Source organism: Scyliorhinus torazame, chromosome 4 (assembly GCF_047496885.1).
Source record: "Scyliorhinus torazame isolate Kashiwa2021f chromosome 4, sScyTor2.1, whole genome shotgun sequence".
NCBI classification, from domain to species: Eukaryota; Metazoa; Chordata; class Chondrichthyes; order Carcharhiniformes; family Scyliorhinidae; genus Scyliorhinus; species Scyliorhinus torazame.
In genome coordinates this window covers 370,647,466-370,671,960 of record NC_092710.1, presented here as the reverse complement: position 1 = coordinate 370,671,960, position 24,495 = coordinate 370,647,466, and the positions used below count along the sequence as shown (strand labels likewise).

General features: G+C 52.0%; 1 protein-coding gene across 1 annotated transcript; it reads left to right on the top strand.

Annotated features, from left to right (window-relative positions):
* Positions 1 to 463: 463 nt before the first annotated feature.
* LOC140411785 (uncharacterized) lies at positions 464 to 21,599 on the top strand. The gene is made up of 4 exons (XM_072500768.1): positions 464 to 654; positions 2,189 to 2,318; positions 17,897 to 18,071; positions 20,524 to 21,599. Exons 1-4 carry the CDS (start codon positions 523 to 525, stop codon positions 20,687 to 20,689), a joined length of 603 nt encoding a protein of 200 aa, XP_072356869.1. The 5' UTR covers positions 464 to 522; the 3' UTR covers positions 20,690 to 21,599.
* The last annotated feature ends 2,896 nt before the right edge of the window (positions 21,600 to 24,495 follow it).

Sequence of the window (24,495 nt, the reverse complement as noted above, 5' to 3'; positions counted from 1 at the left end):
TATTATTGTCACAAGCAGGCTTACATTAACACTGCAATGAAGTTACTGTGTAAACCCCCTCGTCGCCACATTCCTGCGCCTGTTCGGGTACACAGAGGGAGAATTCAGAATGTCCAATTCACCAACAGCACGTCTTTCGGGACTTGTGGGAGGAAACCGGAGCACCCGGAGGAAACCCACGCAGACACGGGGAGAATGTGCAGACTCCACACAGACTGTGACCCAAGCCGGGAATCGAACCAGGGACACTGGAGCAGTGAAGCAACAGTGCTAACCACTGTGATACCGTGCTGCCCATGGTTTCTAAATTCCAGGCTGTGATCAAAACACCCAAAAACATTTCCATAGTTAATCAGCTGGTGCGTTTCTTCAACATCTGATGTTCCCGTAGCTGAACTTTATTCAAAATCGTCCCCTTAAAACTGTATAAAAATCCCAGAGCTCTCTGCTCAAACTGCAGATCGAGCTGAAGGTGCTGAGGGTCATTCAGTGAATTCACCAGTGACCTGTACCGACACCAAGATGCTGAGAATCTTCTTAACCGTGTCTGTCCTCTTCTGGAACCAACTCGCTGCACTCGACGTAGCAGAAGAGGTGATCGGTTTCTGTAATGAAAATGACTGCCAGAAACCCGCAGAAATCATTGAGGACAAGGTAAGTATAATTAGAACAAGAATAATCTTTATTATTGTCATAAGTAGGCTTACATTAACACTGCAATGATGTTACTGTGAAAAGCCCCTAGTCGCCACATTCCGGCGCCTGTTCGGGTCACAGAGGGAGAATTCCAAATGTCCGATTCACCTAACAGCATGTCTTTCGGGACTTGTGGGAGGAAACCGGAGTACCCGGTCACCCAGGCCGGGAATTGAACCCAGGACCCTGGAGCAATGAAGCAACAGTGCTAACCACTGTGATACCGTGCTGCACTTCAGAGTTCGCTGCATTCTGTAATGTTCGTACCAGTGGAAATTATTTAATGCCTGTGTTTTTCGGTCGAGTCCCCTTTACTCTCTTTACTGTCAAACATCTGTCTGACTCAGGCAGGGAGGTCAATGCTGAGTGTGTGAACTGGAATAAACAGTGAAATATCTGCCCCGGGCGGTTCACACATCCCGGGACCCGGCACTCACACAGTTAATGATTTCTAAATTCAAGGCTGGGATCAGGAAAGTATTCTGAGGGACAGAATCTATCTATCCGTGTCTAAATCCGTACTTTAGACACGGATTAATCAGGAATAGTCAGCGTGGAAGGACTTTCTTGACAAATATGAAAATCGCTTATTGTCACAAGTAGGCTTCAAATGAAGTTACTGTGAAAAGCCCCTAGTCGCCACATTCCGGCGCCTGTTCGGGGAGGCTGTTACGGGAATTGAACCGTGCTGCTGGCCTGCCTTGGTCTGCTTTCAAAGCCCGCTATTTAGCCCTGTGCTAAGGAGGTCTCCCTATCACAGGGGCCTCTGTGGGGGGGTCTCCCTCTCACAGGGGTCTCTGTGTGGGGTTCTCCCTATCACAGGGGTCTCTGTGGGGGTCTCCCTATCACAGGGGTCTCTGTGGGGGGGTCTCCCTCTCACAGGGGTCTCTGTGTGGGGTTCTCCCTATCACAGGGGTCTCTGTGGGGGTCTCCCTATCACAGGGGTCTCTGTGTGGGGTTCTCCCTATCACAGGGGTCTCTGTGAAGGTCTCCCTATCACAGGGGTCTCTGAGGGGGGTCTCCCTCTCACAGGGGTCTCTGTGTGGGGTTCTCCCTATCACAGGGGTCTTTGTGGGGGGGTCTCTCTATCACAGGGGTCTCTGTGAGGGGGTCTCCCTATCACAGGGGTCTCTGTGGGGGGTCTCCCTCACACAGGGGTCTCTGTGAGGGGGGTCTCCCTATCACAGGGGTCTCTGTGTGGGGTTCGCCCTATCACAGGGGTCTCTGTGGGGCGGGTCTCCCTATCACAGGGGTCTCTGTGGGGCGGGTCTCCCTATCACTGGGGTCTCTGTGGGGGGGGGTCGCCCTATCACTGGGGTCTCCGTGGGGTGGGTCTCCCTATCACTGGGGTATCTGTGTGGGGGTCTCCCTATCACAGGACATGAATACAGCTCCCACACCTGGGAACCGAGGACAGTCCCCTCAACACTGATGTGTTTTGGTGCGAGTTCAGTTGTGTCACATGGTGATGGATTTTATTTTCTTGTTTTAGAATTATCTTGAGGCACAATTCAAAAAACGCCTGAGGGTTCAAACTGAAGTTGATGCCGTGGATATTAAAAGTGCGCTGGCGATCGGTCTGGACAAACTATTCAGTTATGCACGTTGTGGGAATGTTGCAGGTATGTCAGATGTTCCTTCAAAGTAACAACAGATTCTAAAACAGCCACTCACTCTTTAACCTGTCACGTTTCAAACTTTCTGTACGGACTGACACACTGAGCAAAGAATTGTCAATCCCAGAGCGTTCCGCGGTCACATGTGACCAGTGGGTTGAGGCGCTATTTGGGCTACTTACACACATAGAAACAAACCGGGAAAATAGAAGCAGGAGGAGGCCATTCGGCCCTTCGAGACTGCCCCGCCATTCATTCTGATCATGGCTGATCATCAAGTTCAATACCCTGATCCCACCTTCCCCCATCTCCCTCGATCCCTTTCGTCCCAAGATCAAATCTAATTCCTTCTTCAAATTCCACAGATTCCCCGCTCTCTGGGGCGAGGGTGAGACCCTCTCTTGTCGGAGATGGTCATTGCCGGGCACTTGTGTGGCGCGAATGTAACATCTTTGGAAAACCCTCTCCAAATCCAACTCTGGGGAGGCCGGAAGTCACGGGAATGAACTGGAAACAAATGCAAGGCTAAAATTCAACAGAGAAATGTTTAACGAATGGGGAAAGTGAAGAGAGGGTCCGTGCAATTAAATGGATCAGTCCAATAGAGCAATGAGACCGACCTCACTCACAGCTCTGTTAAACCAGGGACCCCATTCTCCCAATTCTCTTAGTGCCGGCTGGATGCGGTGAATCTGGTGGGAGCCAGACCGTCGAATAGCCGCTGGTGTAAAATTCCGTTGCAAGTCTCCCAATGGCGGGTTAATGGTGATGAAGGCTGGCGTGAACAGGGGGCTCTCGGTTCACCCGATATTTGAGGTGAATGCAACACTGCCACAGTGCTGCGCCGCTTCTGATGCATCGTTCACCACACTTCCTGCCCTCCGTCTCCATGCCCAGCTCGTCTTCATGGGCAGCACCGTGCTGCTGGACCCATGGACACGCCTGTGCCACCGTTTCCCGTTCAGTATTGTGCCAGGGCTGCGAGTACAGGAGTCTCCTTCTCCACCTCCAGCAGCGACACACACCAGTGTCTATCTGGACAGCTCTGTGCTGTATGTCCATTCCAGCAGTGACACACACCAGTGTCTATCTGGACAGCTCTGTGCTGTCTGTCCCTTCCAGCAGTGACACACACCAGTGTCTATCTGGACAGCTCTGTGCTGTCTGTCCCTTCCAGCAGTGACACACACCAGTGTCTATCTGGACAGCTCTGTGCTGTCTGTCCCTTCCAGCAGTGACACACACCAGTGTCTATTTGGACAGCTCTGTGCTGTCTGTCCCTTCCAGCAGTGACACACACCAGTGTCTATCTGGACAGCTCTGTGCTGTATGTCCCTTCCAGCAGTGACACACCCCAGTGTCTATCTTGAGAGCTCTGTGCTGTCTGTCCCTTCCAGCAGTGACACACACCAGTGTCTATCTGGACAGCTCTGTGCTGTCTGTCCCTTCCAGCAGTGACACACACCAGTGCCTATCTGGACAGCTCTGTGCTGTCTGTCCCTTCCAGCAGTGACACACACCAGTGTCTATTTGGACAGCTCTGTGCTGTCTGTCCCTTCCAGCAGTGACACACACCAGTGTCCATCTGGACAGCTCTGTGCTGTCTGTCCCTTCCAGCAGTGACACACACCAGTGTCTATCTGGACAGCTCTGTGCTGTCTGTCCCTTCCAGCAGCGACACACACCAGTGTCTATCAGGACAGCTCTGTGCTGTCTGTCCCTTCCAGCAGTGACACACACCAGTGTCTATCTGGACAGCTCTGTGCTGTCTCCCCCTTCAGCAGCGACACACACCAGTGTCTATCTGGACAGCTCTGTGCTGTCTGTCCCTTCCAGCAGTGACACACACCAGTGCCCATCTGGACAGCTCTGTGCTGTCTGTCCCTTCCAGCAGCGACACACACCAGTGCCCATCTGGACAGCTCTGTGCTGTCTGTCCCTTCCAGCAGTGACACACACCAGTGTCTATATGGACAGCTCTGTGCTGTCTCCCCCTTCCAGCAGCGACACACACCAGTGTCTATCTGGACAGCTCTGTGCTGTCTGTCCCTTCCAGCAGTGACACACACCAGTGTCTATCTGGACAGCTCTGTGCTGTCTCCCCCTTCCAGCAGTGACACACACCAGTATCTATCTGGACAACTCTGTGCTGTCTCCCCCTTCCAGAAGTGACACACACCAGTGTCTATCTGGACAGCTCTGTGCTGTCTATCCCTTCCAGCAGTGACACACACCAGTGTCTATCTGGACAGCTCTGTGCTGTCTCTCCCTTCCAGCAGTGACACAGACCAGTATCTATCTGGACAACTCTGTGCTGTCTCCCCCTTCCAGAAGTGACACACAGCAGTGTCTATCTGGACAGCTCTGTGCTGTCTGTCCCTTCCAGCAGTGACACTTACCAGTGTCTATCTGGACAGCTCTGTGCTGCCTGTCCCTTCCAGCAGCGACACACACCAGTGTCTATCTGGACAGCTCTGTGCTGTCTGTCCCTTCCAGCAGTGACACACACCAGTGTCTATCTGGACAGCTCTGTGCTATATGTCCCTTCCAGCAGTGACAAACACCAGTGTCTATCTGGACAGCTCTGTGCTGTCTCCCACTTCCAGCAGTGACACACACCAGTGTCCATCTGGACTGTTCTGTGCTGTCTGTCCCTTCCAGCAGGGACACACACCAGTGTCTATCTGGTCAGCTCTGTGCTGTCTGTCCCTTCCAGCAGTGACACACACCAGTGTCTATCTGGACAGCTCTGTGCTGTCTGTCCCTTCCAGCAGTGACACACACCAGTGTCTATCTGGACAGCTCTGTGCTGTATGTCCCTTCCAGCAGTGATACACACCAGTGTCTATCTGGACAGCTCTGTGCTGTCTGTCCCTTCCAGCAGTGACACACACCAGTGTCTATCTGGACAGCTCTGTGCTGTCTGTCCCTTCCAGCAGTGACACACACCAGTGTCTATCTGGACAGCTCTGTGCTGTATGTCCCTTCCAGCAGTGATACACACCAGTGTCTATCTGGACAGCTCTGTGCTGTCTGTCCCTTCCAGCAGTGACACACACCAGTGTCTATCTGGACAGCTCTGTGCTGTCTGTCCCTTCCAGCAGTGACACACACCAGTGTCTATCTGGACAGCTCGGTTCTGTCTCCCCCCTCCAGCAGTGACACACTCCAGTGTCTATCTGGACAGCTCTGTGCTGTCTGTCCCTTCCAGCAGTGACACACACCAGTGTCTATCTGGACAGCTCTGTGCTGTTTGTCCCTTCCAGCAGTGACACACACCAGTGTCTATCTGGACAGCTCTGTGCTGTCTGTCCCTTCCAGCAGGGACACACACCAGTGTCTATCTGGACAGCTCTGTGCTGTCTCCCACTTCCAGCAGTGACACACACCAGTGTCTATCTGGACAGCTCTGTGCTGTCTGTCCCTTCCAGCAGTGACACACACCAGTGTCTATCTGGACAGCTCTGTGCTGTCTGTCCCTTCCAGCAGTGACACACACCAGTGTCTATCTGGACAGCTCTGTGCTGTATGTCCCTTCCAGCAGTGACACACACCAGTGTCTATCTGGACAGCTCTGTGCTGTCTCCCCCTTCCAGCAGTGACACACACCAGTGTCTATCTGGGCAGCTCTGTGCTGTCTGTCCCTTCCAGCAGTGACACACACCAGTGTCTATCTGGACAGCTCTGTGCTGTCTGTCCCTTCCAGCAGTGACACACACCAGTGTCTATCTGGACAGCTCTGTGCTGTCTCCCACTTCCAGCAGTGACACACACCAGTGTCTATCTGGACAGCTCTGTGCTGTCTGTCCCTTCCAGCAGTGACACACACCAGTGTCTATCTGGACAGCTCTGTGCTGTCTGTCCCTTCCAGCAGTGACACACACCAGTGTCTATCTGGACAGCTCTGTGCTGTCTCCCCCTTCCAGCAGTGACACACACCAGTGTCTATCTGGACAGCTCTGTGCTGTCTCCCCCTTCCAGCAGTGACACACACCAGTGTCTATCTGGACAGCTCTGTGCTGTCTGTCCCTTCCAGCAGTGACACACACCAGTGTCTATCTGGACAGCTCTGTGCTGTATGTCCCTTCCAGCAGTGACACACTCCAGTGTCTATCTGGACAGCTCTGTGCTGTCTCCCACTTCCAGCAGTGACACACACCAGTGTCCATCTGGACAGCTCTGTGCTGTCTGTCCCTTCCAGCAGGGACACACACCAGTGTCTATCTGGACAGCTCTGTGCTGTCTGTCCCTTCCAGCAGTGACACACACCAGTGCCTATCTGGACAGCTCCGTGCTGTCTGTCCCTTCCAGCAGTGACACACCCCAGTGTCTATCTGGACAGCTCTGTGCTGTCTCCCCCTTCCAGCAGTGACACACACCAGTGTCTACCTGGACAGCTCTGTGCTGCCTGTCCCTTCCAGCAGTGACACTCACCAGTGTCTATCTGGACAGCTCTGTGCTGTCTGTCCCTTCCAGCAGTGACACACACCAGTGTCTATCTGGACAGCTCTGTGCTGTCTGTCCCTTCCAGCAGTGACACACACCAGTGTCTATCTGGACAGCTCTGTGCTGTCTCCCCCATCCAGCAGCCACACACACCAGTGTCTATCTGGACAGCTCTGTGCTGTCTGTCCCATTCAGCAGTGACACACACCAGTGTCTATCTGGACAGCTCTGTGCTGCCTGTCCCTTCCAGCAGTGACACACACCAGTGTCTATCTGGACAGCTCGGTTCTGTCTCCCCCCTCCAGCAGTGACACACTCCAGTGTCTATCTGGACAGCTCTGTGCTGTCTGTCCCTTCCAGCAGTGACACACACCAGTGTCTATCTGGACAGCTCTGTGCTGTCTGTCCCTTCCAGCAGTGACACACACCAGTGTCTATCTGGACAGCTCTGTGCTGTCTCCCCCTTCCAGCAGTGACACACACCAGTGTCTATCTGGGCAGCTCTGTGCTGTCTGTCCCTTCCAGCAGTGACACACACCAGTGTCTATCTGGACAGCTCTGTGCTGTCTGTCCCTTCCAGCAGTGACATACACCAGTGTCTATCTGGACAGCTCTGTGCTGTCTCCCACTTCCAGCAGTGACACACACCAGTGTCTACCTGGACAGCTCTGTGCTGTCTCCCCCTTCCAGCAGTGACACACACCAGTGTCTATCTGGGCAGCTCTGTGCTGTCTGTCCCTTCCAGCAGTGACACACACCAGTGTCTATCTGGACAGCTCTGTGCTGTCTGTCCCTTCCAGCAGTGACATACACCAGTGTCTATCTGGACAGCTCTGTGCTGTCTCCCACTTCCAGCAGTGACACACACCAGTGTCTACCTGGACAGCTCTGTGCTGTCTCCCCCTTCCAGCAGTGACACACACCAGTGCCTATCTGGACAGCTCTGTGCTGTCCGTCCCTTCCAGCAGTGACACACACCAGTGTCTATCTGGACAGCTCTGTGCTGTCTGTCCCTTCCAGCAGTGACACACACCAGTGTCTATCTGGACAGCTCTGTGCTGTATGTCCCTTCCAGCAGTGACACACTCCAGTGTCTATCTGGACAGCTCTGTGCTGTCTCCCCCTTCCAGCAGTGACACACACCAGTGTCTATCTGGACAGCTCTGTGCTGTCTCCCACTTCCAGCAGTGACACACACCAGTGTCCATCTGGACAGCTCTGTGCTGTCTGTCCCTTCCAGCAGTGACACACACCAGTGTCTATCTGGACAGCTCTGTGCTGTCTGTCCCTTCCAGCAGTGACACACACCAGTGTCTATCTGGACAGCTCTGTGCTGTATGTCCCTTCCAGCAGTGACACACACCAGTGTCTATCTGGACAGCTCTGTGCTGTCTGTCCCTTCCAGCAGTGACACACACCAGTGTCTATCTGGACAGCTCTGTGCTGTCTGTCCCTTCCAGCAGTGACACACACCAGTGTCTATCTGGACAGCTCTGTGCTGTCTGTCCCTTCCAGCAGTGACACACACCAGTGTCTATCTGGACAGCTCTGTGCTGTCTGTCCCTTCCAGCAGGGACACACACCAGTGTCTATCTGGACAGCTCTGTGCTGTCTCCCACTTCCAGCAGTGACACACACCAATGTCTATCTGGACAGCTCTGGCTGTCTGTCCCTTCCAGCAGTGACACACACCAGTGTCTATCTGGATAGCTCTGTGCTGTCAGTCCCTTCCAGCAGTGACACACACCAGTGTCTATCTGGACAGCTCTGTGCTATATGTCCCTTCCAGCAGTGACACACACCAGTGTCTATCTGGACAGCTCTGTGCTGTCTGTCACTTCCAGCAGTGACACACACCAGTGTCTATCTGGACAGCTCTGTGCTGTCTCCCCCTTCCAGCAGTGACACACACCAGTGTCTATCTGGACAGCTCTGTGCTGTCTGTCCCTTCCAGCAGTGACACACACCAGTGTCGATCTGGACAGCTCTGTGCTGTCTGTCCCTTCCAGCAGTGACACACACCAGTGTCTATCAGGACAGCTCTGTGCTGTCTGTCCCTTCCAGCAGTGAAACACACCAGTGTCTATCTGGACAGCTCTGTGCTGTCTGTCCCTTCCAGCAGTGACACACACCAGTGTCTATCTGGACAGCTCTGTGCTGTCTCCCACTTCCAGCAGTGACACACACCAGTGTCCATCTGGACAGCTCTGTGCTGTCTCCCCCTTCCAGTAGTGACACACACCAGTGTCTATCTGGACAGCTCTGTGCTGTCTGTCCCTTCCAGCAGTTACACACACCAGTATCTATCTGGACAGCTCTGTGCTGTATGTCCCTTCCAGCAGTGACACACACCAGTGTCTATCTGGACAGCTCTGTGCTGTCTGTCCCTTCCAGCAGTGACAAACACCAGTGTCTATCAGGACAGCTCTGTGCTGTCTGTCCCTTCCAGCAGTGACACACACCAGTGTCTATCTGGACAGCTCTGTGCTGTCTCCCCCATCCAGCAGCGACACACACCAGTGTCTATCTGGACAGCTCTGTGCTGTCTGTCCCTTTCAGCAGTGACACACACCAGTGTCTATCTGGACAGCTCTGTGCTGTCTGTCCCTTCCAGCAGTGACACACACCAGTGTCTATCTGGACAGCTCTGTGCTGTATGTCCCTTCCAGCAGTGACACACACCAGTGTCTATCAGGACAGCTCTGTGCTGTCTGTCCCTTCCAGCAGTGACAGACACCAGTGTCTATCTGGACAGCTCTGTGCTGTCTGTCCCTTCCAGCAGTGACACACACCAGTGTCTATCTGGACAGCTCTGTGCTGCCTGTCCCATCCAGCAGCGACACACACCAGTGTCTATCTGGACAGCTCTGTGCTGTCTGTCCCTTCCAGCAGTGACACACACCAGTGTCTATCTGGACAGCTCTGTGCTGTCTGTCCCTTCCAGCAGTGACACACACCAGTGTCTATCAGGACAGCTCTGTGCTGTCTGTCCCTTCCAGCAGTGATACACACCAGTGTCTATCTGGACAGCTCTGTGCTGTCTGTCCCTTCTAGCAGTGACACACACCAGTGTCTATCTGGACAGCTCTGTGCTGTCTGTCCCTTCCAGCAGTGACACACACCAGTGTCTATCAGGACAGCTCTGTGCTGTCTGTCCCTTCCAGCAGTGATACACACCAGTGTCTATCTGGACAGCTCTGTGCTGTCTGTCCCTTCCAGCAGTGACACACACCAGTGTCTATCTGGACAGCTCTGTGCTGTCTGTCACTTCTAGCAGTGACACACACCAGTGTCTATCTGGACAGCTCTGTGCTGTCTGTCCCTTCCAGCAGTGACACACACCAGTGTCTATCTGGACAGCTCTGTGCTGTCTGTCCCTTCCAGCAGTGACACACACCAGTGTCTATCTGGACAGCTCTGTGCTGTATGTCCCTTCCAGCAGTGACACACACCAGTGTCTATCAGGACAGCTCTGTGCTGTCTGTCCCTTCCAGCAGTGACACACACCAGTGTCTATCTGGACAGCTCTGTGCTGTCTCCCCCATCCAGCGGCGACACACACCAGTGTCTATCTGGACAGCTCTGTGCTGTCCGTCCCTTCCAGCAGTGACACACACCAGTGTCTATCTGGACAGCTCTGTGCTGTATGTCCCTTCCAGCAGTGACACACACCAGTGTCTATCTGGACAGCTGTGTGCTGTCTGTCCCTTTCAGCAGTGACACACACCAGTGTCTATCTGGACAGCTCTGTGCTGTCTGTCACTTCCAGCAGTGACACACACCAGTGTCTATCTGGACAGCTCTGTGCTGTATGTCCCTTCCAGCAGTGACACACACCAGTGTCTATCAGGACAGCTCTGTGCTGTCTGTCCCTTCCAGCAGTGACACACACCAGTGTCTATCTGGACAGCTCTGTGCTGTCTGTCCCTTCCAGCAGTGACACACACCAGTGTCTATCTGGACAGCTCTGTGCTGTATGTCCCTTCCAGCAGTGACACACACCAGTGTCTATCTGGACAGCTCTGTGCTGTCTCCCACTTCCAGCAGTGACACACACCAGTGTCTATCTGGACAGCTCTGTGCTGTCTGTCCCTTCCAGCAGTGACTCACACCAGTGTCTATCTGGACAGCTCTGTGCTGTCTCCCCCTTCCAGCAGTGACACAGACCAGTGTCTATCTGGACAGCTCTGTGCTGTCTCCCCCTTCCAGCAGTGACACACACCAGTGTCTATCTGGACAGCTCTGTGCTGTATGTCCCTTCCAGCAGTGACACACACCAGTGTCTATCAGGACAGCTCTGTGCTGTCTGTCCCTTCCAGCAGTGACACACACCAGTGTCTATCTGGACAGCTCTGTGCTGTCTCCCACTTCCAGCAGTGACACACACCAGTGTCCATCTGGACAGCTCTGTGCTGTCTGTCCCTTCCAGCAGGGACACACACCAGTGTCTATCTGGACAGCTCTGTGCTGTCTGTCCCTTCCAGCAGTGACACACACCAGTGCCTATCTGGACAGCTCCGTGCTGTCTGTCCCTTCCAGCAGTGACACACACCAGTGTCTATCTGGACAGCTCTGTGCTGTCTGTCCCTTCCAGCAGTGACACACACCAGTGTCTATCTGGACAGCTCTGTGCTGTCTGTCCCTTCCAGCAGTGACACACACCAGTGTCTATCTGGACAGCTCTGTGCTGTATGTCCCTTCCAGCAGTGACACACACCAGTGTCTATCTGGACAGCTCTGTGCTGTCTGTCCCTTCCAGCAGTGACACACACCAGTGTCTATCTGGACAGCTCTGTGCTGTCTGTCCCTTCCAGCAGTGACACACACCAGTGTCTATCTGGACAGCTCTGTGCTGTCTGTCCCTTCCAGCAGTGACACACACCAGTGTCTATCTGGACAGCTCTGTGCTGTCTGTCCCTTCCAGCAGGGACACACACCAGTGTCTATCTGGACAGCTCTGTGCTGTCTCCCACTTCCAACAGTGACACACACCAGTGTCTATCTGGACAGCTCTGGCTGTCTGTCCCTTCCAGCAGTGACACACACCAGTGTCTATCTGGACAGCTCTGTGCTGTCAGTCCCTTCCAGCAGTGACACACACCAGTGTCTATCTGGACAGCTCTGTGCTATATGTCCCTTCCAGCAGTGACACACACCAGTGTCTATCTGGACAGCTCTGTGCTGTCTGTCACTTCCAGCAGTGACACACACCAGTGTCTATCTGGACAGCTCTGTGCTGTCTCCCCCTTCCAGCAGTGACACACACCAGTGTCTATCTGGACAGCTCTGTGCTGTCTGTCCCTTCCAGCAGTGACACACACCAGTGTCTATCTGGACAGCTCTGTGCTGTCTGTCCCTTCCAGCAGTGACACACACCAGTGTCTATCAGGACAGCTCTGTGCTGTCTGTCCCTTCCAGCAGTGACACACACCAGTGTCTATCTGGACAGCTCTTTGCTGTCTCCCACTTCCAGTAGTGACACACACCAGTGTCTATCTGGACAGCTCTGTGCTGTCTGTCCCTTCCAGCAGTTACACACACCAGTATCTATCTGGACAGCTCTGTGCTGTATGTCCCTTCCAGCAGTGACACACACCAGTGTCTATCTGGACAGCTCTGTGCTGTCTGTCCCTTCCAGCAGTGACAAACACCAGTGTCTATCAGGACAGCTCTGTGCTGTCTGTCCCTTCCAGCAGTGACACACACCAGTGTCTATCTGGACAGCTCTGTGCTGTCTCCCCCATCCAGCAGCGACACACACCAGTGTCTATCTGGACAGCTCTGTGCTGTCTGTCCCTTTCAGCAGTGACACACACCAGTGTCTATCTGGACAGCTCTGTGCTGTCTGTCCCTTCCAGCAGTGACACACACCAGTGTCTATCTGGACAGCTCTGTGCTGTCTCCCCCTTCCAGCAGTGACACACACCAGTGTCTATCTGGACAGCTCTGTGCTGTATGTCCCTTCCAGCAGTGACACACACCAGTGTCTATCAGGACAGCTCTGTGCTGTCTGTCCCTTCCAGCAGTGACACACACCAGTGTCTATCTGGACAGCTCTGTGCTGTCTGTCACTTCCAGCAGTGACAGACACCAGTGTCTATCTGGACAGCTCTGTGCTGCCTGTCCCATCCAGCAGCGATACACACCAGTGTCTATCTGGACAGCTCTGTGCTGTATGTCCCTTCCAGCAGTGACACACACCAGTGTCTATCAGGACAGCTCTGTGCTGTCTGTCCCTTCCAGCAGTGACACACACCAGTGTCTATCTGGACAGCTCTGTGCTGTCTCCCCCATCCAGCGGCGACACACACCAGTGTCTATCTGGACAGCTCTGTGCTGTCCGTCCCTTCCAGCAGTGACACACACCAGTGTCTATCTGGACAGCTCTGTGCTGTATGTCCCTTCCAGCAGTGACACACACCAGTGTCTATCTGGACAGCTGTGTGCTGTCTGTCCCTTTCAGCAGTGACACACACCAGTGTCTATCTGGACAGCTCTGTGCTGTCTGTCCCTTCCAGCAGTGACACACACCAGTGTCTATCTGGACAGCTCTGTGCTGTCTGTCCCTTCCAGCAGTGACACACACCAGTGTCTATCTGGACAGCTCTGTGCTGTCTGTCCCTTCCAGCAGTGACACACACCAGTGTCTATCTGGACAGCTCTGTGCTGTATGTCCCTTCCAGCAGTGACACACACCAGTGTCTATCTGGACAGCTCTGTGCTGTCTCCCACTTCCAGCAGTGACACACACCAGTGTCTATCTGGACAGCTCTGTGCTGTCTGTCCCTTCCAGCAGTGACACACACCAGTGTCTATCTGGACAGCTCTGTGCTGTATGTCCCTTCCAGCAGTGACACACACCAGTGTCTATCTGGACAGCTCTGTGCTGTATGTCCCTTCCAGCAGTGACACACACCAGTGTCTATCAGGACAGCTCTGTGCTGTCTGTCCCTTCCAGCAGCGACACACACCAGTGTCTATCTGGACAGCTCTGTGCTGTCTGTCCCTTCCAGCAGTGACACACACCAGTGTCTATCTGGACAGCTCTGTGCTGCCTGTCCCATCCAGCAGCGATACACACCAGTGTTAATCTGGACAGCTCTGTGCTGTCTGTCCCTTCCAGCAGTGACACACACCAGTGTCTATCTGGACAGCTCTGTGCTGTATGTCCCTTCCAGCAGTGACACACACCAGTGTCTATCAGGACAGCTCTGTGCTGTCTGTCCCTTCCAGCAGTGACACACACCAGTGTCTATCTGGACAGCTCTGTGCTGTCTCCCACTTCCAGCAGTGACACACACCAGTGTCTATCTGGACAGCTCTGTGCTGTCTGTCCCTTCCAGCAGTGACACACACCAGTGTCTATCTGGACAGCTCTGTGCTGTCTCCCCCATCCAGCAGTGACACACACCAGTGTCTATCTGGTCAGCTCTGTGCTGTCTCCCCCATCCAGCAGTGACACACACCAGTGTCTATCTGGACAGCTCTGTGCTGTATGTCCCTTCCAGCAGTGACACATACCAGTGTCTATCAGGACAGCTCTGTGCTGTCTGTCCCTTCCAGCAGTGACACACACCAGTATCTATCTGGACAGCTCTGTGCTGTCTGTCCCTTCCAGCAGTGACACACACCAGTGTCTATCTGGACAGCTCTGTGCTGTATGTCCCTTCCAGCAGTGACACATACCAGTGTCTATCAGGACAGCTCTGTGCTGTCTGTCCCTTCCAGCAGTGACACACACCAGTGTCTATCTGGACAGCTCTGTGCTGTCTGTCCCTTCCAGCAGTGACACATACCAGTGTCTATCAGGACAGCTCTGTGCTGTCTGTCCCTTCCAGCAGTGACACACACCAGTGTCTATCTGGACAGCTCTGTGCTGTCTCCCACTTCCAGCAGTGACACACACCAGTGTCTATCTGGACAGCTCTGTGCTGTCTGTCCCTTCCAGCAGTGACACACACCAGTGTCTATCAGGACAGCTCTGTGCTGTCTGTCCCTTCCAGCAGTGACACACACCAGTGTCTATCTGGACAGCTCTGTGCTGTCTCCCACTTCCAGCAGTGACACACACCAGTGTCTATCTGGACAGCTCTGTGCTGTCTGTCCCTTCCAGCAGTGACACACACCAGTGTCTATCAGGACAGCTCTGTGCTGTCTGTCCCTTCCAGCAGTGACACATACCAGTGTCTATCAGGACAGCTCTGTGCTGTCTGTCCCTTCCAGCAGTGACACACACCAGTGTCTATCTGGACAGCTCTGTGCTGTCTCCCACTTCCAGCAGTGACACACACCAGTGTCTATCTGGACAGCTCTGTGCTGTCTGTCCCTTCCAGCAGTGACACACACCAGTGTCTATCTGGACAGCTCTGTGCTGTCTGTCCCTTCCAGCAGTGACACACACCAGTGTCTATCTGGACAGCTCTGTGCTGTCTGTCCCTTCCAGCAGTGACACACACCAGTGTCTATCTGGACAGCTCTGTGCTGTATGTCCCTTCCAGCAGTGACACACACCAGTGTCTATCTGGACAGCTCTGTGCTGTATGTCCCTTCCAGCAGTGACAAACACCAGTGTCTATCAGGACAGCTCTGTGCTGTCTGTCCCTTCCAGCAGTGACACACACCAGTGTCTATCTGGACAGCTCTGTGCTGTCTCCCCCTTCCAGCAGCTACACACACCAGTGTCTATCTGGACTGCTCTGTGCTGTCTGTCCCCTCCAGCAGTGACACACACCAGTGTCTATCTGGACAGCTCTGTGCTGTATGTCCCTTCCAGCAGTGACAAACACCAGTGTCTATCAGGACAGCTCTGTGCTGTCTGTCCCTTCCAGCAGTGACACACACCAGTGTCTATCTGGACAGCTCTGTGCTGTCTCCCCCTTCCAGCAGTGATACACACCAGTGTCTATCTGGACAGATCGGTGCTGTCTGTCCCTTCCAGCAGCGACACACACCAGTGTCTATCTGGACAGCTCTGTGCTGTCTGTCCCTTCCAGCAGCGACACACACCAGTGTCTGTCTGGACAGCTCTGTGCTGTCTGTCCCTTCCAGCAGTGACACTTACCAGTGTCTATCTGGACAGCTCTGTGCTGTCTCCCCCTTCCAGCAGCGACCCACACCAGTGTCTATCTGGACAGCTCTGTGCTGTCTGTCCCTTCCAGCAGTGACACACACCAGTGTCAATCTGGACAGCTCTGTGCTGTATGTCCCTTCCAGCAGTGACAAACACCAGTGTCTATCAGGACAGCTCTGTGCTGTCTGTCCCTTCCAGCAGTGACACACACCAGTGTCTATCTGGACAGCTCTGTGCTGTCTGTCCCTTCCAGCAGTGACACACACCAGTGTCTATCTGGACAGCTCTGTGCTGTCTCCCCCTTCCAGCAGTGACACACACCAGTGTCTATCAGGACAGCTCTGTGCTGTCTGTCCCTTCCAGCAGTGACACACACCAGTGTCTATCTGGACAGCTCTGTGCTGTCTCCCCCTTCCAGCAGTGACACACACCAGTGTCTATCTGGACAGCTCTGTGCTGTCTCCCCCTTCCAGCAGTGACACACACCAGTGTCTATCTGGACAGCTCTGTGCTGTCTGTCCCTTCCAGCAGTGACACACACCAGTGTCTATCTGGACAGCTCTGTGCTGTCTGTCCCTTCCAGCAGTGACACACACCAGTGTCTATCTGGACAGCTCTGTGCTGTCTGTCCCTTCCAGCAGTGACTCACACCAGTGTCTATCTGGACAGCTCTGTGCTGTCTGTCCCTTCCAGCAGTGACACACACCAGTGTCTATCTGGACAGCTCTGTGCTGTCTGTCCCTTGCAGCAGTGACACACACCAGTGTCGGTCTGGACAGCTCTGTGCTGTCTGTCCCTTCCAGCAGTGACACACACCAGTGTCTATCTGGACAGCTCTGTGCTGTCTGTCCCTTCCAGCAGTGACACACACCAGTGTCTATCTGGACAGCTCTGTGCTGTCTGTCCCTTCCAGCAGTGACACACACCAGTGTCGATCTGGACAGCTCTGTGCTGTCTGTCCCTTCCAGCAGTGACACACACCAGTGTCTATCTGGACAGCTCTGTGCTGTCTCCCCCTTCCAGCAGTGACACACACCAGTGTCTATCTGGACAGCTCTGTGCTGTCTGTCCCTTCCAGCAGTGACACGCACCAATGTCTATCTGGACAGCTCTGTGCTGTCCAGAGAGTCCTGATGGCTTGACAAAGACGAGAGGGGCAATGTGGAAGGAGGGTTGTGCAACGGGTGTCGGGGGGGTGTAAGGGCTCGTGTTGGCAGGGGGATTGTGGGGGCGGTAGCGCTCGGGCGGCAGTGACGAGTTTGTGGGGGATAGGTCTCGGGAGGGGGGCAGCAGGGGGTAGATTGAGGAACAGACTGTCCTTCGAGGCTGTGAGACTTTCCCAGCTGGGTGTTAATGTGCTGCACAGTCTGGTGAAGGGAGGGGGCTGCACAGAGTGATATGAGTGAGCGGGACGGACATTTCAATATGGTGTCGGTGTGGTGATGTGCATCACTGTAAATACACAAGGGGTTAATGTAAACACACTGCAACTAAATAAACACTAGAGGGAGCACCAGAGACATCATGACACACAGACATTCAACCGATAGGTCAGTAAGATAGGACACGTCCAATGAGCAGTCAAGACACCCAGAGGTGACACTACCACAAGGTACCCATATAAAAGGACACTCAGAGAGACAGGGGCAGATCAGGAAGCATCACACTCACCGCATGGCTGAGAGCAGACTGGTTAGTTAGACTGAGTTACTATAGCAAGATTAGCAGGAGAGTCAAACTCAAGGAGGAGAATTGTTAACCGTTCAATAAATGTGTTAAACCATCTCCAAGTCTGAACCTTCCTTTGTCAGAGCCGACATCAAGGAAGCAGCTTATGCTACATGAAGAAGCAGAACACAACAGTCGGCACTCACACTGCGAGTGGGACCATGCTGGTCACATGCTGCTCTCCATCCTGGCAACTTGGGTATTTGCATATTCCCTTAAAGTGATATCACAACATTTTCCACATGTCACCAAAGTGACCCTGCCCCCTGACCTGTAACCTCTGACTATCTATCAGCTGATCACCCAGTTAAATGCTGTAACAGTGTCTCTCTGTCCACAGGTACTATTGTTCCTCTCTCTGCACCTTGGGGAGTTTTTGGATACTTGAAAAATGGCAAAATACAGCAGAGATTCCGAGTATTTCTTGTGATAGTTCCTCAAGTCATCAACCCGCCTCAACCAACAGATCCAACAGTTGAAATAGTGACAGCCCCTCCTGTTTGGTACTATGGCAGGTGAGTTTAGTGACTGATATATTGTGATTGATGTTCCTTTCTGTCAGATCTTGTAGCAACATCAGCCCGGGGAGCAATTCTCCCATTTTGAGACTAAGTGCTGTGGTGTGGGCAGGAACGTGGGCAGGAATGCGGGCAAGAGCATGGGCAGTAACGTGGCAGGAATGTGGGCAGGAACTGGGGCAGGAACATGGGCAGGAACTGGGAGAGGAACATGGGCAGGAACTGGGGCAGGAACGTGGGCAGGAACTGGGGCAGGAACGTGGGCAGGAACTGGGGCAGGAATGGGGCAGGAGCGTGGGCAGGAATGTGGGTATGAACTGGGGCAGGAACATGGGCAGGAACTGGGACAGCAACATTGGCAGGAACGAGGGCAGGAACGTGGGCAGGAACTGGGGCAGGAATGTGGGCAGGATCTGGGGCATGTACGTGGGCAGGAACTGGGGCAGGAGTGTGGGAATGCATGGGCAGTAATGTGGGCAGGAAATGGGGCAGGAACATGAGCAGGAACTGGGGCAGGAATGTGGGCAGGAACGTGGGCAGGAACTGGGACAGGAATGTGGGCACAAGCTTAATCCCAGAGCTGAAGGGGTTGCATTACGAGGAGAGGTTGAGTAGACTGGGACTGTACTCGTTGGAATTTAGAAGGATGAGGGGGGATCTTATAGAAATATATAAAATTCTGAAGGGAATAGATAGGATAGATGCGGGCAGGTTGTTTCCACTGGCGGGTGAAAGCAGAGCTAGGGGGCATAGCCTCAAAATAAGGGGAAGTAGATTTATGACTGAGTTTAGGAGGAACTTCTTCACCCAAAGGGTTGTGAATCTATGGAATTCCTTGCCCAGTGAAGCAGTAGAGGCTCCTTCATTAAATGTTTTTAAGATAAAGATGGACAGTTTTTGAAGAATAAAGGGATTAAGGGTGATGGTGTTCGGGCCGGAAAGTGGAGCTGAGTCCACAAAAGATCAGCCATGATCTCATTGAATGGCCCGAGGCTCGAGGGGCCAGATGGCCTACTCCTGCTCCTAGTTCTTATGTTCTTATGAATGTGGGCAGGAATGTGGGCAGGAATGTGGGCAGGACCGTGGGCAGGAACGAGGGCAGGAATGTGGGCAGGAATGTGGGCAGGAATGTGGGTAGGAACATTGGCAGGAAATGAAATGAAATAAAATGAAAATCGCTTATTGTCACAAGTATTCTTCATGAAGTTACTGTGAAAAGCCCCTAGTCGCCACATTATGGCGCCTGTTCGGGGAGGTTGTAACGGGAATTGAACTGTGCTGCTGGCCTGCCTTCGTCTGCGTACAAAGCCAGCGATTTAGCCCTGTGCTAAACAGGGGGCTGGAATGTGGGCAGGAACGAGGGCAGGAACGTGGGCAGGAACGTGGGCAGGAAAATGGGCAGGAACATGGGCAGGAGCGTGGGCAGGAACGTGGGCAGGAACGTGGGCAGGAGCGTGAGCAGGAGCGTGCGCAGGAGCGTGGGTAGGAATGTGGGCAGGAACGTGGGCAGGAGCGTGGGCAGGAACGTGGGCAGGAACGTGGGCAGGAGCGTGAGCAGGAACGTGGGCAGGATCTGGGGCAGGAATGTGGGCAGGAAAATGGGCAGGAATGTGGGCAGGAATGTGGGCAGGAACGTGGGCAGGAGCGTGGGCAGGAGCGTGGGCAGGAACGTGGGCAGGAACATGGCCGCTTGCCGGAAAACACTCCGAATCTTCCCACCCATCATTAATTATTCCCCTGGGTGTTTTCCACTGTTTTCAGCAGTGGGTCAGGCCTGGATGGTGTGTAGTCCGCCCTCCTGCCCGGGTGTCATATTGAAAAGATGTCCAACAACACTGAGCCATGTTGACAAAAGAAGGTGGACCTCCTGAAAATGCAGATCGATTTCCAGCAACATTGGTCACCCAGAAACAGGCCAGCAGAAGGACCCCCTCCAGAACACATAATACGGAAGATCCATGGTCCCAATCTCCCCCAACCCACTGCTGTGGTGCTCCAGGGTCCAGGGTTGTGGGCGCTCTCCATCCTCAACTCTGTGGGCAGCGCCAGGCATCCGGACTTTGGCACACTACATTGTGAAGAATGTTTCTCACACTGGCGTTTTTCCCGCCGGAATGGCAGAGAATCTATCCTGGGCGGGCACCCCGAGGTCCCTCTGCTACTGCACTCTCTTTAGAACTGAGCCATTAAGTCTGGATAGACTCTCTCCACCCTTTCTGTAAAATGCATCACCTCACATTTCTCTGTGTTAAACTCTATCTGCCACTTGTCTGCCCATTTGGCCAGCTTCTCGATGGTCTTACTCCAGCTGTGGACTAACTGACTGGTGCAGACGCCTCAATGGGCTGAATGGTCAACTCTTGTCCCTGTTGTCCTGGCAACCGTCTTTCCAAACAGGTTTTGTCAGGAGAGTAAAAATTAAAGTCCTCTGTTCTTAATTCTGTTGCAGGGCTTTTGACACGAAAGTTGATGAACAGCAAATGGAAGAGCACCTGTTTCAACTAATGAAGGATCTGGAACAGGACAACCAATCCTTCGATAGCACATATTTCATCATGGATATTTTTACCATAGGAGGGCTAATGGGAATGGGTTTTGAAAAGACGGGAGAATGAAGGTTTTCTGGAACGTTCTGTTACCGTTCTGAACATGAAACAGTGAGATATGCTTCACTCTATTCTAAAACTGTTTAACTTTCCATTGGGTTTAATCTGGAATACTGAGCATAGTTTTAATCTCCTTACCTCAAGATGGTTATATTTACCTTTGAGGGAACGCAATGTCTGCTCATCAGACAGGTTACGTCTCTGAGTCAATATTGGCATTTTGGACAATTCCACCAATGTCCATCTCCAAATCCCTGTGACCCTGTTTAGAAATATTGCCCTCTACTGGCAGTTCGTAATTATGACTCCCACACACACACTGCAGCATTTATTCTAGATTCAAAATTATTCAGCGACATTAATATCAACAGTGAACATTTCTTCCTCATTTCCACACACTGTCCCATTGATTATTTAACTCAATGGTTCTAAACAATGTTCTTTTCTGAACCAGTTTCTCCCCACATTGTCCGGTCATCTTGGTTCTCACCTGGGGGTGGACCGTTTTGTCTGCTCAAAATTAAATAAAAACAGAGACTCATCAATCCACCCCACCATTCAGGAAGATCATGGCTGATCTTCGACCTTAACTCCACCTTCCCACACTGTCCCTCGAGTGTGTAATCTGTCTGATAAACAGGGAATGCACTCCCACAAAACTCGGTTCATCCACCCTTAACTAAGGAGCCCAAACATCACCACATCATATTCTACCTGCCATGTTCTTAACCACTCACTTAACCAACCAAATGTGGAGCAAACACGTGATCGTCCACCCACACGTTAACCGTACATGTGACTCCAGCCCTGATATATTTGACTGTCTCTGAGTCCCGCCTGCTCTATTTCCCGTTAATATTATTTATAATTAAGTCTCCCTTCAACGTCTGAAATTCATTGCTGAACACGTCTCCACACTGCACAGATGCAGGGCAAAACTCAATTGTACCGGGTGGTGGGCCCTCTATTGGGGAACGGGGATTCATCACTGCACTAATTTGCTTTTTCTGTAATCTTGCTTTCAATGAATTGTGAGACTGAGACTGAGATGGTCCTAGTGACAGATATAGTTCCAGAATTTTCTATCTTCACACAGCCATGGAGTATATTCATATTTATCCATCATACTGCCCAGAATGTTTCAAGTTGATGTGAAAAGAGTTGGGATTTGTGACAGAGCACAGAGTATTGAAGCTGTTAAATGTGAAATCATGGAGTGATCAGATGTGGGACTGTTCCCGGGCTCTCTCACTCGGAGTTAGTTCCAGATGGAATTATTTATTTACAAGGGAATGTTTAAACTGTAAAGAGACAGTGTGTTCACCATTTGTAAAATAATGAGATTTTCATCACATCATCTGGAAGATTTTCCTTCAATGTTTGAATAGTTCTGTGTCCTGTGCTCTGAAATATAATGGGAATGGACCATATAACAGACTGTGTGGAATAGACACTGGACACTGTAGGAAGAACACGTCACTCACTGGAGAAACCTGCTAATGGAGACAACACCCTGTGTGGGCAGTAAAATATTCCCTTTTCCTGCCAGTCCTGAGAATCAAACACTGGACATTGTGGTGGGGATGATTAAAAAGGTTGTTTCTCAACCCGGTTTGGTCTGACTCAGATCAGTCCAAGTTCAGGAAACAGATGGGCCCAGGTCAGGAAAGTGAAAGTGGGAGTTTTGTGACCCAGGTGTGAAGCAGCTGAAAACTGGTCCTTAAACCGGAGAAAGAATCCCAGTTTAAAATTAGAATCCAGAGACTGAAGATGGAATAAAGTTTCCATTCAGATCTCCTCAAACCCACACTGGGAGCTGACTTTGGGAATATCGACAGACTGAATCTGTGACTGAGAAAATGATCGATTCAGATCTGACTCCCGTTAACAGGTGACCCATTCACAGGTTTGTCTGGTGCAGTAAATAATCCATCGTCTTCGAGTCTTTGTTTGTCTTTTGTTTTTCAAACTGCTGGGAATGGATTCTCACTGTGAAATAAAGAGGGTGATGCATTTACACATTTGGTCTCGTGTTAGATTCTTCCTCACAAATAAATCTGGGTCACTGATCACATCACTACTTTCAAATCAGATAAACTCTCCACATTTCAATGAAATGATTCTGTGAAGATGTTGAGATGTAAAGTTAAAGAATGAGAAAGAATGAAGAGACGGAGAGTAATTTATTGGGAGATGTGACACTTGGAGAGCGAGCTCCATATTGGTCAGGTGACAGCTCACACCGCGTGCAGTCCGACACTTCAATCTGTCACACTCCACTCTGAGCAGTCTTTCTAACTCTGTCAATGGGATATCACTGGAGAGATAGAGGCTAACACTCAACAATTCATGGATCAATCATCGACCTGGTGTTGGGAATTTCTTCCCTGTTTGGAAAATCTTCCCAATCTGGGTGGGGCGGGGAGGAATTTAATTTGGGATCTGGTTCATAGAATTCCGACATAGAAACAGACAGAGATCCAGGAGGAGGCCATTCGGCCCTTCGAGCCTGCTCCGCTAATCATTGTGATCATGGCTGATCATCAAGTTCAATACCCTGATCCCGCCTTCCCCCATATCCCTCGAGCCCTTTCGCCCCGAGAGCAAATCTAATTCCTTCCTCAAATTACACAACGTTTTGGCCTCAACTACTTTCTGTGGGAGTGAATTCCACAGATTCACCGCTCTCTGGGTGAAGAAATGTCTCCTCACCTCAGTCCTAAAAGGTTTACCCCTTATCCTCAAACTATGACCCCTAGTTCTGGACTCCCCCACCATCGGGAACGTTCTTTCTGAATCTACCCAGTCTAATCCTGTTAGAATTTTGTACGTTTCTATGAGACCCCCTCATTCTCTAAACTCAAATGAATATAATCCTAACCGACTCAGTCTCTCCTCATATGACAGTCCCGCCATCCCAGGAATCAGCCTGGTTAACCTTCACTGCTCTCCCTCCATAGCAAGAACATCCTTCCTCAGATCAGGGCACCAAAACTGGGCACAATACTCCAGGTGTGGCCTCACCAATGCCTGATACAATTGCAGTAAAACATCTCTATTCCTAGACTCCAATCCTCTCGCTATGAAGGCCAACATACCATTTGCCTTCTTTACTGCCTGCTGTACCTGCGCGCTTACTTTCAGCGACTGATGCACGAAGACAGCAAGGTCTCGCTGAGTGTCCGCCTCTCTCAATTTACACCCATTCAAATAATAATCTGCCTTCCTATTTTTGCTCCCGAAGCGGATAGTCTCACATTTGTCCACATTATACTGCATCGGCCGTGCATGTGGCCACTCACTCAGCCTGTCCAAATCCCGCTGAAGTATCTCTGTATCCTCCTCACAGCTCACTCTCCCCCCCTGTAACTAATTATCAGCTGTAAATGTTGAGATAAAACATTTCTTTCTCTTGTCCAAATCATTAATATACAATGTGAACAGTTGGGGTCTGAGCACAGATCCCTGCGATACCCCACTAGTCACTGCCTGACAATCAGAAAAAGACCCATTCGTTCCAACTTTTTGCTTCCTGTCTGCTGACCAGCTTTCTATCCATCTCAAGGCACTACCCATAATCCCATGGGCGTTAACTATACATAGTAATCTGCTTTGTGAAATGTTGTAGAAAGTCTTCTGAAAATCTAAATAAACCACATCCACCAGTTCTCCCTGGTCAACCCTTCTCATTACGTCCTCAAAGAATTCTGGTAGATTTGTCAAGCCTGATTTCCCTTTTGTAAATCCATGCTGACTTTGTCTGATTACACCTCTGCTTTCCAAATGCTGTGCTATCAAATCCTTGATCATGGTCT

Excerpts from the sequence above, each read along its gene's own strand:
- LOC140411785 (XM_072500768.1), top strand. The coding sequence starts at position 523 with ATGCTGAGAATCTTCTTAACCGTGTCTGTCCTCTTCTGGAACCAACTC. Across the intron at positions 655-2,188 it reads CAGAAATCATTGAGGACAAG|AATTATCTTGAGGCACAATT; the intron begins GTAAGTATAATT and ends TTCTTGTTTTAG. Across the intron at positions 18,072-20,523 it reads CCTGTTTGGTACTATGGCAG|GGCTTTTGACACGAAAGTTG; the intron begins GTGAGTTTAGTG and ends ATTCTGTTGCAG.